Source organism: Epinephelus moara, chromosome 1 (genome assembly GCF_006386435.1).
Source record: "Epinephelus moara isolate mb chromosome 1, YSFRI_EMoa_1.0, whole genome shotgun sequence".
In the NCBI taxonomy this organism is placed as follows: domain Eukaryota; kingdom Metazoa; phylum Chordata; class Actinopteri; order Perciformes; family Serranidae; genus Epinephelus; species Epinephelus moara.
The window spans coordinates 2,855,151-2,873,046 of NC_065506.1; the positions used below are offsets into that span (position 1 = coordinate 2,855,151).

Genomic DNA, 17,896 nt, shown 5'->3' on the forward strand with positions numbered 1-17,896 from the left:
CTGAAAAGTGGAAACCCTGACTTTATGAAATCCATCAAAGACATTGATGCAATTGTAACATTGAAACATGGTGTCAAAATGATATGCTCACTCACTGTCCTCCACGATATAACGAAGTCATGGTGCCCTCTATAAAATTAAAAACCATACGCAAGGGCAGAACATCCGGGGGGATCTTGGTGTGGTATAAAGGAGATCTTTTGATCTCACCAGTAAAACAGGGTAAATCACACATTTGGCTAAGATTAGATCAAACGCTGGGTATAACTGATAGAGATCTATATCTATGTGCTATTTACATACCCCCAGTAGATTCTCCCTATTTTGAAGAAGACATATTTGAAACTCTCCATTGAGAGATCGCATATTTCCAGGCCCAGGGAAACGTGCTTCTAACTGGAGATCTGAATGGACGAACGGGAATTGAACCTGATGTCATCGACCCACAGGGCAACAACCATGTGTTTGGTCAGTCTCCCCTGTTTACCACACCAACTATCACCCATCGGAACAACCTTGACTCTGAAATAAATCAAAGTGGCAGGGAGGTAGTCTATCTCTGACGGGCCTTAGGCCTGTACATAGTTAACGGTAGGTTCAGAGGGGATTCTTCAGGGAGATTCACATACTCCTCAGCTCTTGGGTCTAGCGTGGTAGACTACGCAATCACTGACATGGACCCCTCTACTATCAGTGCATTCACTGACAGACAACAAACAGCTCTTTCAGACCACAACCAAAAAATGTGTTCTCTAAAATCTCAGGTCAAATGAGTGACAGTAAGCTGTATAAACTAAATCCCACTTACAGATGGGCCCCAGAAAGTGAGGACAAATTCATCATGGCCTTAAACTCACCTGAACTGATAAATAACATGTCAATATATAACAAAAAACAATATGTCCCTACCAGAGATGGTGTAAACAAGGCCATTGATGATATAAATATATTTCACAAGGCGGCTATTAAAATGCTGACAAATGGTTTGATCAAGAATGTAAGACCAACAGAAAAGACCTGAGAAACATAGCGAATGAAAAACATCAGCAACCAAACAACACAGCCCTACGCATTAGGTTCAATGAAATTTTAAAGAAATATAAATGTACAATTAAAAACAAAAAACAAAATTATACCCACATGAAACTTGAAGATATCAAAAACGCAATTAATCAAAATCAAATCAAATGACGACATCTGGAAAACACATTTTGAAAATCTGTACAAAGATATACCAATAAATTCAGACCAATATATTATAAAAGAAAAACTCAAAACATTAGAAGAAACAATTAAAAACACCCAAAACCCTCTTGATTTCCCAAGTACTTGGGGAGAACTAACCACACAGATAAAATCTCTCCAGGTCAAAGAAGGCATGTGGTCCAGACAGCATTAAAATTGAAATGCTCAAATGCAGCACCCCAGAGATGCAGGGTGCAGTGTTGAAGTTGTTTAACATTGTATTACAGTCAGGATATTTTCCTGACATCTGGTGCAAAGGGCTCATTTCCCCCATTCATAAAGGTTCATTCTCACTGCCGCGATGCGGAAATGCAGGACGGATTTGCGGAATATTCGCGCAGCGCTTTTCCGCGTTTAAACCATACACACAGGCGCGGTACGGATGCGGTGCGGATTTTTGCATTGTTGTGTTCCTAGTCCGTGCACTGTGAGCGGGTGTGGGTGAACATGGACGAGAGTAGCAGCAGCAGCAGCGAGCTAGCAAGCTAATGTTCAACACCGCACTACCGACCATATTAGGGCTGCACGATATAGAGGGCTGCATCGGGAGCGGGCGGTTTGGACTTTGCTGCAGGCGGGAACGGGCGGCTAAAAAAAAAAACACTGCGGGATCTTGGTGCACATGCATGAGCGTTTCCACTCTATATTTATTCATAATGGACAAATATGCCCTGAACCAGCTTTCATACCAATTTGCCGCTTGCTCCACCTGTCTGTCTGTCTGTCTGTAAGCTCCATCTGTCATGAGACAAACATGAAAGAAGACGTGCAGTTTATTGTGTTTCACCGGCGACGGGCTGTCATTTAGTGATGGGCATTTTATCCGATGCGCAATCAGTGCATCGATGCAAGGGTCTATGATACATTGCATCGGTTGGAGTGGTGTGCATCGGATATAAACTGGGCTGAAACCACGATGCATCTCCTTGTAAAAGCTTTGCATCGGTGAAATCCGATTTCTTCTTATTATATATATTTTTTAAATTATTATTTTCAGTCAATTCACTTCCATAATTATCTCAATCAGCCATTTCTCACGAGCGGACACACTCTGATTCACCTATTCACCACTAGGCGTAGTACGCGTCACTAGTCACTGAATATCAACATCTGGGCCGAAAAAGAAGAAGAAGAATAACAACAATAACATCCATGCAACAGAGTCGACAAGAAACGAACGTGTTAAAGTGGGCTACCGGTAAACATGGCAGAAGACGAACAACAAATTCATAGTTTACCGAGCCATACATACAAGTCCAATGCTTGGCGTCACTTCGGATTTTTCAGAAAGGACGGAAACTTTGATAAGTCCCAAGCAATTTGTAAGATATGCCATCTTGCTATAAAGTACACAGGCAGCACGACCAACCTGATAACTCACCTGAAACGACGACACAGTGTGGCTGAAGAAGCCCCCCTCGGTATTAGCCAACTCGCCCGGCTCGAATCATGCCTCGGATTCACCTCATGCTACTAGTAGCTCCAGCGGCGCTAACAAACAGCCAAGCATCAGTACTTTTTTCCAAACTCCGCTGGGCGCAAACTCTGCCCGCGCCAAGGTAATAACTAAAGCCATTGCTTTCTATATATGCAAAGATATCCAGCCGTACAGTGCTACAGAGGGCGAGGGCTTTGAATACCTCATGAGCGTCCTGGAGCCGAGGTATAAAAAGCCAGGCAGGAAGGTTTTCGCTGAAAAAGAAATACCCGAGCTGTACCAGAAAGTAAAACAAGACATAGCTAAATCAATGCATAATGCTAATACAGTCGGCATGACAATTGATGGCTGGACGTCTTGTGCTACAGACTCGTTTGTCACTGTCACAGCACATTACATTGACGAAGAGTGGGCTTTGCAAAGCCATGTGCTACAAACGCGCAAGTTTACCGAGGCCCACACAGGGAAGAATCTAGCAGCCTTGCTGCAGGAAGTTTTCCGCGAGTGGAAATTACAAGACAAGAAAACAGCCTTGGTCACAGATAACGCCTCGAACATGCTACTGGCTGCAGCTTTGGCAAAAGTGGGTCTACATGTGAGATGCGTCGCGCACCTACTCAACTTGGCTTCACATAAAGCCCTGAAAGTGGAAAAGGTTTTGGAGCTACTGGTGAAACTGAGAAAGGTGAGTGTACTTTGGAGAGTAGGCCTACCAACCAAATCTTGTTATACATGTACCTGTACTGTATAATGACAAAGTTTATTTCATTCATTCACTCACTCACTCATTCATTCATCCATCCATTCAGGTGGTTACATTTTTTCACATGAGCCCAAAGGCAACTGAACTGCTACGTGAAACCCAGACCCAGCTCAACTTGCCAAAGCACAAGCTGATCCATGATGTTCCCACGAGATGGAACAGTTCCCTTGACATGCTGGCGCGTTTCTGGGAACAGCAGCCTGCCGTGCTGAATACTTTGCTCTCAAGGAAAATCAAGAAGGACGAAGACATGGCCAGGCTGAGTGAAGACGACATGGCACTGATCCAAGAAGTCGTCAAACTGATGACTCCCCTGAAAGTGGCAACCACACTCCTCAGCGAGGAAAAGAATCCCACCATCACAATGATCTCTCCACTCCAGGCGAAACTGCAGAAGCACTTCCAGGCAAAAGAAAGTGATCTGCCTGAGATTTCAGAGATGAAACGACGATTCAACCAGGACTTTTCCGGCCGCTATGCCAATATCCAAGACACCCTCCACTGTGCCACAGCCCTTGACCCACTCTTCAAGGACCTGGCGTTCCTTGATGATGAAACCACCAAGGACACAATCTTCATGAAGATTACTGCAGAGGTGGTGAACATGGATGGAGAGGACGAGGTAAGATTTAGACTACTCAGCACTCTCTCTCTTTCACTCTCTCTCTCTACTGGCATGTCATGGTGATGTTCATTTGTTTAGTTTAAGAAAATCTGTTTTATACCAATTCTGTAGTAGTAATTAATGAATAATGAATTCTGATTATGGTCAGGCAGGTGACAGTTACACAGACAGCCAGAATGACAGCCAGACAGCTGAAGGCAGCTCACAACGTGACAGGAGCAGTCACCGAGAGGAAGAGAGTGAGAATGAGGAAGAGAGTGAGACAGGTTTGTTTAGTCAGGATATTTCGGAGCTGTGATAAAGTATTTTGTGGATCATGTGAATGTGGCTTTATTAATTATTAGGCCTAGACATTGTGTATTTATTATTTATTGATTTATTATTTATGTATGCCATTTTCTGTTAAATGAATGACAGATATAATTGCACAACTTGTAATTCCTTCTTCTCTGATCCACTCCTTAGATGACGTCCCTGAGCCTCCAGCGAAGAAAACAGCCTTGGACCAGATGTTTGGGGGCTTCCTCACTCCGAGAGCACCACTGAAGACCACAAGGGAGAGAGCTAAGGAGGAAATCTTGAAATATCGGGAGAGGGCTTCTCTAGATCTGAGTGGTGATGTGTTACAGTGGTGGAGATATCAAGGAGATCTTCCACTGCTTGCAGCTTTGGCAAAGCACTATCTGTCCATTCCAGCAACAAGTGTAGCGTCGGAGCGAGTATTTAGCACAGCAGGTGACATAGTCACAGCCCAGCGCAGTTTACTTGCCCCTGAACATGTGGATCAGCTGGTATTCATGAAGAAAAACCTTAAAAAAAGACATCTGTCTTAAGTTTGCTGTTATGATAATGGTGAGGCTGGTGTTGTTTATGTAGGCCTAATCTTTATTTTTGTAGTTATGACAGACCTGTTTTGTGACTGTTTATCTGTTTAGTCTAAATTGTTAATGACATGTCCTGACTCCTGACAGCTTTGTAGGCTGAGCTCCACTACTGTTAGGCCTATGTGCCTTTTGTGAATAGGCCAACTTATTTATGTTGACAAACACCTCCTCAATGCTTAAGTAGCCTAATTTAAGAGATCTGTCTTCATTTGTTATAAGCCTCTTAATGATGAGAAGTATGGTACTGCTTATATGTTCTTGAAGGAACAATAAAGTTGAGTTGAATTTGCACAGATTTGCATTGTTTTTGAATCGTAATTGCATCGTGATTGAATCGCGGTAGGAAGAAAAATCATATCGTACTGAATCGTTAGATGCTTCATGTGAATCATTAGTGTATCGTACCGTAGCCTACATATCGAGATGCATATCGTATCGTCCTGGGGATGGAGATTTCCATCCCTACTGTCATTACGCGCGACAATTACGCACGGCTGCGCGCTCTTTATAACTCACTGTGAACTTACATTGCATAAAGATTTGCCCCCTCGTAATTTTTAACCGCCCCCTCAGTAACTTCATCCTGGAGCCAGACCTGCCTTAACCTCAATCACTGTGTGATTATATAAAGGTAGAAAAATAAATAAAATACAGAGAAGGAGAATAGAATATGAAACAGCCTTTATTTCATGGATCTCCATTATTGTGCGGGCATAAATTCTCAGAGTTTTGTGGGAGCGGGCGGGAGTGGACATACACATTGCGTTTGTGGGAGCGGGCGGGAGTGGACATACACATTGCGGATGCGGGCGGGAGTGTAATACACACGTTGCGGTTGCGGGCGGTAATGGTCAGAAATTCAGCGGGAGCGGGGAGGAGCGGGATGAAGAAAACAGTCCCGGGCAGGGCTCTAGCACGATATATTGTATGAACATTGCCATCGCGATGTGCGATAGTCACATCACAGGACATGCAATGTTTTCTCTTTTTTTAGAACATGTTAACTTTTGTTTTGCTTCAGGAAAGCAGCTCTGAAGAGAGCTCTTTGCTCCACTCAGCTCGCCTCTTTGAGCACTCAGCAGCCCCTCCCCTCTCATGCACATGCTGCAGTCACATACTGAAAATGAGCGACATGCAAGCTGATCAAGAAGGCCAGCTCTGTCCTGGGATGCTCTCTGGACTCTGTGCAGGTGGTGGGAGAAAGGAGCATGACAGCAAAGCTGTCATCTCTGAGGACTAATGACTCCCACCCCCTGCAGAAGGAGATAAAAGGTCTAGAGAGCTCCTTCAGCAATAGACTGATTCACCCAAAGTGTGTGAAGATCGCAGGTCCTTCCTGCCTGCTGCTGTCAGGCTACATAACCAGCACTGTTCACAATAAACTGCATCATGGACACTTTAGGGACACCATAATAAGCATAACTGTCCCCCTTGTTGTTGTTTATTTGCACATACAATTTTCACTTTGCACTAAATATGCTCACTTTAATCCATTGCTCTCTTTTTATCCACTGCTCATTACTATTATTATTATTATCATTATTATTATTATTTATTGCTGTTTCTTGTATTTGTTGTACTTTTTTGCATGCCTAGTTTTTTAAGTTTTTAAATTTTGAAATCTTTAATCTGACTCTTTCCCCTTGACTGCTGTAACACTGGAATTTCTCAATTGTGGGATGAAAAAAGGTGTATCTTATCTTATAACAAAAGGAATGTTTATTTCAACAGGTTCAACTCTTTGGTTCCTGATTTCAAAGCTCAGTGAGACTCAGTGAGCTCTCAAAGTTCACAACTGACCTATGGCTAAGCCCCGCCCTCAAACGTGATGAGCCAATCACAGTGCGTATAGCCATTCCAATACACTCCAACATTCTCTGCCTGGACGTCCTTTGAAATGCATTACAGAAAGTCAGTTTCGTTCGGTTTTATGAGCTTTTTCGGAGATTTGAAGTTTAAAAATGGCTAAATGGTGTACATGGGGTACATGCAACTCCGACACAAGGTATCCTGAGAGGCTGGGCGACGGGGGGTGTTTTTTTCCCCCTTTCCTAAACCACATCTCAACCGAGAAAAGTGTCTCCTTTGGATTAAGTTGTGCGGTAGACCACAACATCAACTCAACGTGAATAAGATTAACAAGGATGTCTACATCTGTTTTAAGATAAGTCAACATTGTGTTTGAGGCAACATATTGTCACTTTGCTGGAAAGAAATATAAAGTTATCTTTAACATCTCTAGCTAACGTTAGCTAAAGTTAGCCTAACGTTAGCTCCTAGCTGCGTTGTTCATCATGTCAACTTGTTTGCTGGGAGTTCATTAGCCTATTTTGTTCTAGTTTTTGTACTTTGGTGATCGTACATCGTTAGCTGTTGTCCAAAGGGCTCTAGTTAAACTAACGTTAACATCTGGAACTTAGCTTCATTAATTTATCTGGAATCGCAGAGATAACAAAAGGTTGGCAAACGTTATGCTGAATGATTCAATGTAAATACTGTAGCACCAAACTAACGGAGAGACACTAAGGTGGTAAAAAGGCCGTTAGCCTTTTCTCATATTCTGAGCCAAAAACCTTAACTTCAGTGGAACAATGCTGATCCTATATCTTGTTGTCTTGATGGTGACGGAAACAAGATGCGGTTTATCATGCTTACACTGTGACCTGTAAATTTTGGCCTGTAATTTAAGCTTTTCATCGACCTTCTCAACAACAAAATGATGAATATATCCCTCCAATGCATAGTGTAGGCCCTTTTGGTTACTTCTCAATGACATCTGATCGTTATGTCTCCAAAAATCATCAGTTGCCTCCTGCGAAATGCCATGTACTGTGACACCTGCCATAGCGCCCAGTCACTGAATGTTGATATTTTGTCCAAGTGAGTGCAAGATTTGCCCTGTCTCCCTCTCAGGGAGACAGGGCAAATCTTGCCGCCCGGTATGTATTACGCCGGAATTCCACTGGATGCATGTCCGTTGCATAACGGCTGCGCTGGTTATCTGCTGCTCATCAACACCCAGCGGCTGCATTTGCTGTGCGGAGCGGTGCAACTCTGCCGGACAGCGGGAGTCAAGAAGACCCACGAGATCTCGCGAATTCATGCATAATCGCACAATATAACTGACAGGCTGCAGTGGAGACGGTGAAGTGGAGATTATAAGCGAGGGTAGCTCAGTCCATAGGGACTCACCTCCTGGGCACTGCCGAGGTGGCCTTGAGCAAGGCACCAAACCCCCCTAACCGCTCTGGGCGCCTGTCCATGGCAGCCCCCGCACTCTGACATCTCTCCACTTTGTGCATGTATAGGTCCTGTTTGTGCATGTGTGTGCCTTTTGGACCTGTGTGTTAATGACAAGTGAAAAAATTGAATTTCCCCTCAGGGGGATTAATAAAGTATATAAAATTTTAAAAATTAAATTATTGGAGTTGATGACAACTACTCATTACTGTGAGTGCAATAAAATCTCAGTGAGGAAAAAGTCAGTAATTTATTAATACACCTGTTCAACATGTATAAACATGTAAACATGTAGAAAACTTAAATTTCAATCTGCTGTATCCACAGTCTTTCATCTGCTAACGTTATGTCTACCCAAACACAGCGCGCTAGCTCAGCTAATAGTGAACTGTTACTAACTACTTTAATGGTTTAGCTTAGTTTGCCACGTATCTTGAAAATAATCAGCGGAAACTTAACCTGCAGGCAGTGACTCTCCTCAGCAGCAGAGGGAGGAGGACAGAGGACAGGAGAACGGAATGATACTGACTGATGCGACGTCTGTGTTCTTTATTCTCGCTAAACTTCCCTCAGTATTGTGATGTCAAGAATATGATTAATTTCATCGACAATTCAGATTTGTTTCCAGCGAGATACTGAGTTTATATGGTGACTTTGCGGTTTCAATATAACTGTTGCTGCACTAGAAACAACATTTAGTTTTAAAATATTCAACTCTAATCCTGTTCTACATACTTTTTTTCCCCCATGGACAATTTACAGTATTAGTTCTCTGAGAATCTCTTTCACATTCAAGCAAAATTGGTATTGTAACCGAAATATCACTAATCAAATGGATGTTGCATTGAATCAAATTAGATAGAATCTGGACCATGTGACTCGAAATCAAATCGATTCAGGAAATCAGTGGTGATAACAAGCCCTAATTACAGACATTCCTGTAATCGTACCTTGCAGTGTGTGCTTTGACAGCAGATGCTGAATTGACTCAGGTTCATGATAACCCAGTGATGCTTTACTGTTCAGCGGATGCACTGCAGCTGTTATTTCCTGTATCTTCACCATGTATTTTGTGCAAGTTGAGATCTTGTTTTATTAATTGTTCCAGTGAGTCAAGGGAAAACATAAAAACGAATGAGCATATTTTAAAAAAAATTATACAGTAGCTAATTTAAAAAAAATAGGATCCTTCCGAGTTTCACGAAGGACAAAGTCCTTCTTTCAGAGGAATTCCAAGGACGCATGTGTGGATCCTCCGTGGGTATAAAATCCCCACAATGCTTGGCACACGATTTGCTGGAAGTGAGGGCGGGGCCTCTTCAATGAAACCTGCGCCAGTGGAACTCAGCAGAATTTAGATAAATATGTCATTTATTTGGATTAATGTCTCCAAGTGTTTTTAATCATACAAGTGTGAAAAAAATATTGACAGAAACCTCATAATTTACACTTAACAATGCATCCACTGCCAAATAATGAGTTTTTTCTTAAATAACGTGATTTAGATAAAACATAAAAGTTTTTAAATTAATCATTCACAGCAGATATGGAGCGTTAAGTGCCCTCCTCCCCTCCTCCCCCACTGTTCACATGAGAACGACATGATAATTGCTTTGATTCTGTCAGTTTCAATAGATGTATTTTTTGGGGGAATCGTGGTGAGAACGGCCAAAGTAGAAACATCAGAATATCCTACAGGTCAAAGCATTACTCAGTTGTTTTGAGGTGAACATATTTCACTGGATTACCTGGCGGTATAATGTAAATCGGCACAGTCAACTGTTTCAGAGAAGCGCAGCTCATCAGATCAGATCCACTATTCATATTATTGTAGCGGAGTGTGTGGTGACACACACATAAAATATGGATTAAAATATGGATCACTTTGAAATGACAGAGTGATTCTGTGTGTGAGTCTGTGTATAAACTGTTAATGATAATTTAGAACTTTTTTCAGCTGCTGTCTTTACTTCATTACTCCACTTATCTTAAATGTGATCCAGAAATATATTCTCTCTAAAAGTCTTGTGATTCTGACAATACTGATACATTTGTTTAAAATTGTACAACAACATTAGAGAGTGCCACAATTATCACAGTACCCTGAAACCCCCTCAGTCTGCTGAGGGTTATAGATGTACACCTGGGGACATTCAGTAGTCTGTTCCAATGTGTGTTCACTGAATGCTAGGAAGGACTCTTGCCTTGCCTCTGCAGGATCATTCCTTCCCGTCCTCCCAAGGAAGGATCCTTGACTTTGAAAACACCCCAAGTGAGTGTTTGTGCAAAATTTGAAGAAATTACATTTGTGCCAAATTTGAAGAAATTCCCTTGAGGCGTTCTTGAGATATTGCATTCATAAGCATGTGACAGATGGACATACGGACAACCTGAAAACATAATGCCTCTGGCCACTGGTATCGCCGGTACGGAGGCATAAAAATCACTGCCAGGCAAAATTACTGCATACTGACATAGGGATGTGGCATTTTGCTCTGGTTACCAACAGTGGCAACTGGATTTTACAATGTTTTACAATTTTACAATTTTACAATTGTTGCTAGCTGTCTATGTAACCACTTCTATGGCGTGCATGTACAGTATGCTGCTGTGTGTGTGACTCACCTGGGGAAGGCATCAAAACAGTAGGTCTTCCGTGTATCCGGGAAGGCCACCCGTAGCCCTGACATGAGTGGTGAGTGTAGGATGACAGCAGCACATTCATAGCGAGCAGCCAGGTCAATGGTAGGCACAGTGCCGATACTCTGACCATATAGGATGATGTTCTCAGGGGTTACACCATACCTATACAACAACAGACAGACAAACCAAATTCATTTATTGAATGATTTCACATAGAGGAAACAAGACAACACCATACTGTAAAAGTAATTAAAAACAAGACGCATTAAAGTGGAGATGAAACACTGAACAATATAATTGCGAACTGTTAGATTTTTACCTCATGCAAGATATGGCACTGCAGTCTAACTTGATATTCCTCCACATTTACTAGAAAAAACTACATAGTATTGGGGCGTCCAGTAGCTTAGTGGGAAGAGCAGGCGTCTCGTGTATGAAGGCAGTGCTCTTGCTAGTGGAGCCGGATTCACTTCAGAAGTGGAGGGGGCAAAAAGTGTGTGTGAGATCGGAGCCGATGGTTCCTGCAAAGGAGGCCGGTAGTGGGCCTTTACGCAGCCTAGAGCTCTGATCGGACCCAATTTATTTTTCTGAACCCGCACAATTTCTGTCCAAGCTCGGCACACGCCACAGCAGAAGTTTTGGGCCAGAGCCCGACTATGCGACTAGAGCTTTGGAATTTGGAATTCAAAATAATAATAACAATAAAGGAAAACAACCCCTTTCTCCCAGTCACAGTTACTTCTGTTAACCTAATCAACCTCGGGTAAATAATGAGAAATTGCAGCCCGGCGGGTCGGGTCCAATCTAACTTGGGCAGAGAATCAGAGCTCTAATGCAGCCTATAGCCCGTATGGAGATGCAAGACAGATTCAGGGTGAAAACTACAGAGATGCAAGGGCAACAGAGAGAGATATTTGGATTACAATATAGTGGGCTATTTCAGTACCGTTATAAACAGTGACCTGCTAATATTTAGGCAGCACAACTGTTGGCAGGATGTTTCAGGATAACATTATTTACTCTAAAATAAATCAGTAGCATGATAATATTTGGGATTTTGGAGAAAATATAGGTCAACACACAGAGCACATGGTGTATACAAACAATGTCAGTTTTCCCTCTACCATTATATTAGGGGGGCGGTGTAAATGACCATCAAAAGGCTGCTGTTACACACAGTCAAACACGCCGCTCGCACAGCAGTAAATGTCACTTAAATAACAAATTCCAGCACTTGAACAGGCCATAGCACACCACAGCAGCATGTCAAGTGAGCCGAACCCAAGCAAAAAAAAAAAATTCATTTGTTATCGGTACACAGCTTTAAAGGGATAGTTCGACATTTTGGCAATTTCGCCTATTGCCGTAATCCCTATAGTCATATGGGTAGGTACATTACCTTTCTGCTCGTTTTGTGATGCTGACAGATGGTATGGCAGTATTTTTCAAGAAAAGCGTTTGAACCATTCCTGAACTTCTGTGCTACATCCTTTCACTGTAGCCCTCCAGTAAAAAATGGATGGAGCAAACAAACATTTTCCAGACCATTTCCACAGGCGTGTTGGGGTTGATGTCCAGCACAAATAGCCATTGTTTCATCCTGTCCGTATTTTTGGTTGGTACTACGTGAAACGTCACTCTGCTCCATGTCCTCGGCTTGTTGTAAACCATGATTTACAACAACACTCTAAACTTTTCTCAAACTTTCTGGTGCGTCCAGCTGACGATACCGCAAATGCAAGGCTGCAAGCAATAACTACGGCACTGTCTCAGCTGCGCACTGTGTCACTCCGCCCAATGGTTTACTCAAGAAAGTAGTTCCGAGTATTTGCTTCATGTGTCGTAATGTTACTTAATTATACATTATTATTTCATAGCGTGGGGAATGCGCAGCTATGAAATAATAATGTATTACACACTTTTTTTGAGGCATACTCTCGTTCCATCCCACCATCAACATATGTATGTAACATACAGTCACTGGCCACTTTGTTAGGTACACCTGTGTAATCTAATGCAATCCAGTAGAACGACTATACCATGATTTTTCCCCCGAAGCTTATAAATTTTCGGTTACTGTTGACATTGTCTAGAAAGTGATGATTCTACTTTGTTTATCATTGAGGTCACAGTGAATGGTGGTGGTGTACTGGGGTGGCCTCCTAATTTTGTCTAATTGAGGGGGACAAAATATTAGGAACACTTTTTAATATATTGCACTCCAGTACACCAACACCACCCACTATGACTTCAATAATAAAGTAGAATAATCACCTTTCTGACAATGTCAACAAAAACTGTAAATGTAAAAGCTTTGTAAACGTACAATGTGTGGCAGAGCTGTTGTATTGGATTGTATTAGATTGCACAGGTGTACCTAATAAAGTGGCCAATAAGTCCCACATTTACACCACCAATCCATGCCGGCTCTGGGTCTCCCCTCAGCCCCCTCTCTTCTTGCTCTCTCTTCTTCCAAAACCTGTAACTCTTCCTCTGTATATTCTGGCTTCTTCTCAACAAACTTGTTGTTTTGATGACGGGGTAACTGCACTAAACATACGCTGTTTGAAATCACTCCGCCCAGCAAGTACTGTATGTCTGGAATGTAGTTCCGGCTGTGCATCTGGCTTCAAAACAACTCTGTCTCGTAATATTACATTATTATTTCATAGTGTGGTGAATGTGTAAGCTACAAGTTGTCCACAAGAGCGGAGTCATTTGATGGTGTATTTGATTAGTTTTGAGGGAGAGAGTGGGGCTGTACCGTTCACCTCCATTTTGTGCGCTGAGCAGCAGGCAGCTCTGCCCCACCGATCTCAGAACAACAGGCACTGATAATTAAAGGTAATGTACCTACTCATATGACTATAGGGATTACGGCAATAGGCGAATTTGCCAAAATGTCGAACTATCCCTTTAAGTAGGGGAAAAAGTCTGCTAGCCACTAGGCTAATTTATGCAATGGAAACATGCTTGAGCAAATAATGGGTCACTGGCAAAAAACAATTGCCCTGAAGGTTAAATTATCCCATGTGCTGTATTATGTGTGCTAGTGGAGTCAGTTTAAAGTAAACCTTATTGCACTTAAGTGGTTACAATTACTTACATTATTTGTGTTGTTTTTTATCTTTTATGGCTGAAAGAAAAAAGAAAGGGGGGGGCAGCTTCCTCTGTAACCAACTGTATTAAATGAGCAGATGATATCGTCTCGTATCAATCTCAGGCCGCTAAATTGCATCAAATTGAAATTGTATTGGTGCAGACTTTGTAATATTGGCAAATATTGTATCATTGTCCAAAGAATCAATATAATATTGTTGATTTTGATGAAATTGGTGATTTACACTGCTACCAACAATGTTTTTATCCAGCAGCTGGCAGTTTCAGTCAAATCAAGAAAACATGACATGCAATTCAAAAACTCCAACACGTTTGAACATGCTAAACTCAAACCCATATCCGAACTATTCACAGTAAAGTGACCTGATCTTACAGCACCATCCTCCTCTCCTTCTCCCTTTCTCTCTGCTCCTCACACTTAAGTGTGCCCGACTTTTATTTTTTTCACCATTTCAGCCAACAGACAAAATACAGCTACTACAAAACAACTTCCACCTACACTTTTAAGTCCCAGGTCACCATCTATCAAATGACGTATATACACACATGCAGTGAGACAAGAGTGCTGATCTGGATTCTATTTTATGTACTTTTATTGTAACAAGGAGCAGAACCAGAGCAGCTCTCTGCAGAAGACACCAACAGAGTCGGATTATTATTATTTTTTTTGCAATCAAGACACAAACTTTGTGCCAATCACTGGGATGAGAACCAAACAAACCAGAGCCCATCTCCTTATCTCCGCTGCTTTCAGGTAGCCTTTAGCCAGAGCGATTCAATCTCTTGCCTTCTTAACCTGCCGGCTGCCACCATGGCTGGTATGTTAAATGGCCAGTGGAAGGTGATAATTTCCATTCCTCATGACAACACAGGGATGATTTCTCTCTGTTGTCTGCTTGTTCGCCAGTAGGAGTTGTTGATGTAGGTTTGGTAAACACACACACACACACACACACACACACACACACACACACACACACTTAGAATTAGACCCTTACTTCTTAAGAGCCATAGCAAAGGGTCTGGATAAGAGGTGCTGGCTTGTATGTGTCCTATGAAGTGATGCCATCATAAGAGCTTTTCAGATAACAGCTTGGGTGTGACTAAGCTGTTGGCCTCGACAAACTGTCTCTGATAAGCAGCAACTGAACTGGGCAGTCCTGATAGAAGATTACGACCCACACATGGATGGACAAAGAACCCACCACCGCCAGCTGACTCACAATGGATTTTGATTCAGCACACTGTTGTGACTGGAGACTCACTACAAAACTTTAAGACCTCCAAGTCTGATGATCCTACTGACACTATTACAGACAATTATTACAAAAATGTTTCAATATGGGAGTATAGTTTATCTTTGACTTTACTCAACTACCCATATATATCTACGTAATTGATTTTGAGAGACACCACAACACGGCAGGAGTTCCACAAGGTATCCATTCAGTAGTTGATTCAGTCCTCTGTTCCTAGTTCATTCTCATGTGAGAATTCTGTTGCCTCAAGAAGTCACCAAATGCCACAAAAAACATGATAGAGGGACCAAAATTGCCCCAAAGACAAAAAAAAAATGATTTACCAGTTTAAATAAACATATTAAACCATACCTTAAGCAATCATTTTACTGTCATTCAATTCATTTGATTTACATTTGTCTCCAACAGGCTCTTACACAAACAGCAATGTTGTTCACACTAAAGCAGGATTTACACTTCTGCGTCGAAGTGACTCCGTACCATCGACACAGTGCCCACGCTGTAACCTATGCCATAGCCTGATGTGCACCTTCCTAAAAATGTAAGTACATGTCGCAGCAACACAAACTTCCCATCTATTTTTGCAAGTTGAAAACCATTTTCCTCTGTGGAAACGAAGCTTTCATTTACCTGTATTTCACAGATCGGAAACCATAAATTATGAAGACAATAATGCCCCACAAGATAGCATTTTGAGTCCTGTGTGTGATTTATCCTGGCTTCATATGGGTATAGTAAATCTCCGCTAGTAGCTTGGCTAATTTATACAATGCAAAATGCCATAGGCTTGTGCTAATATCATTAGCATGTTGTATGTGTGGGGGAAAATGTGTCCAGCGAAAGACAAGTGCCTTTTCTGTGAATCCTGAGTTATAATGAAGCTGATTTTTGTACTTGAGATTGAAATTGTTGCTATTGAGCCATGTTTAATGTGTGTTTTGAATCCACTACACTTCACAGCATTTCACAGAAACCCCATCGCCAACCAGTGTTTTGGAGGTTTAACTGCAGAGTGACACAGACACACCACTGCACAAGTATACATGCTCACAACGACATAGGCGACGTGCGTAGGCTACGGTTTAGGCTCTGCATAGAGCTGAAGCACAAGTAGGCTATAGATCTGCTGCAACAAACCCCACGTCCAGCACATAAAATGGCGAGGAACATTGCCGCTTCTACAATTGAAAAAAGGACAATGGAGCGACTTGGTGCGAAAGAGGTGAAAACCAAGACTCTTCTCTTTCCTGGGCTCACCCACCCAAACAACCTTGGACAGCTAAAAGCTTATCACACCTTCATTTAACAGGTGGAAAAGACACATTGACATCAGCTGACAGTGTCAGCAAGTTGGCAGTAAATGTTAGCTAGCTAAAATAAATGTTACAGCTAACAACAGTGTTAGCTTCTGGGCTAAAAAAATAAAGTCTCTCTCGCATGTAGTGTTCCAGAAGTAATTAAGGTTAGCAACATTATGTTGTGTATGACATCGTCAACCCCAGATTTAACTCAAAGTGTCCAGGATGTCTGATTTCTTTCATCAGTCCTGATGAGCAAACATGTGCACACAGCTCAGTTGGAAAAACTCTTTTTGACTCATCAGCCAAGGGGAGTGGTAGATTTTCAGCTTAAATATTTCAAGATACGTGGCAAACTAAGCTAAACCCTTAAAGTAGTTAGTAACAGTTCACTATTAGCTGAGCTAGCGCGCTGTGTTTGGGTAAACATAACGTTAGCAGATGAGAGACTGTGGATACAGCAGATTGAAATTTAAGTTTTCTACATGTTTACATGTTGAACAGGTATTAATAAAGTATTGACTTCTTCCTCACTGAGATTTTATCGCACTCACAGTAATGAGTAGTTGTCATCAACTCCAATAATCTCCACTTCACCGCCTCCACTGCAGCCTGTCAGCTCTGCTGTTTACTCACTGCTTAGTGTGTGTTTGTGTGCGTGCGCGCACGTGTGTGTGTGTGTGTGTGTGTGTGTGTGTGTGTGTGTGTGTGTGTGTGTGTGTAGCAGTAGCCTCATTGCACAGACAGAAGGAGAGGCTCTGCCATGATAATGAGCCACACAAAAACGTTAAGAAGAAAACAGTTACATATTAAAGAACCACTAACATCAGAGCATATCAAACCTACAGTCTTTAATTATTTAGCATCGGGGCCCATTTATTACCAGCGAGATTAAAGCTTCACACATCTATGGGGAAAAGTGAATATTAAAAGATCAATCTCGGATTTTATTAATCGATTTCTGTTTATTCAAATGAAGATGGATTTGAATTGGATGAAACAATTATTTCAACCCAGCCCTTGGGCTCTAGTTTCCCGGTGCAGCGCAGGGTGGCTCAGGGTGGCGAACCCCGCACAGAGCTAGTTTCAAGCAGTGCAACCCGAGGCGCACTCAGTTTGGTAGTTGGGCAGACCGAGGTGCGCTGGGATGGGTGTGGCGGCGCAGCAGGGGGAGGTGTCGACAGATCCAGCTTGGCGCAGTGACAGTTTCGTGCCAAAAGGCTTCGCCCAAGGTGCGCTAAAAGCTCACCAGCTGAAACCAGGTCTACTGTCAGAGCAGGCGGAGCGCAGCCGGTGTAAGCCGAAGTTTGGCTGACCGGCGGACAGTGCGCACACGTCACCAAAACCTCACAGGCAGGTTTCCAGAATATCAGGCACATTA

At 42.3% G+C, this 17,896-nt stretch overlaps 1 protein-coding gene across 3 annotated transcripts in view; it reads right to left on the reverse strand.

Annotated features, from left to right (window-relative positions):
- abhd17c (abhydrolase domain containing 17C, depalmitoylase) overlaps window positions 1-17,896 on the reverse strand; it is a 53,123-nt gene that overhangs the window by 20,570 nt on the left and 14,657 nt on the right. For 2 of the 3 annotated variants that reach the window (XM_050041526.1, XM_050041528.1), the window contains exon 2: window positions 10,821-11,000. In XM_050041526.1, coding sequence (XP_049897483.1) covers window positions 10,821-11,000 — 180 coding nt within the window. Of the gene's footprint in view, window positions 1-4,410; window positions 4,614-10,820; window positions 11,001-17,896 lie in introns of those variants that run through there. The other variant, XM_050041527.1, reaches the window with a different exon arrangement.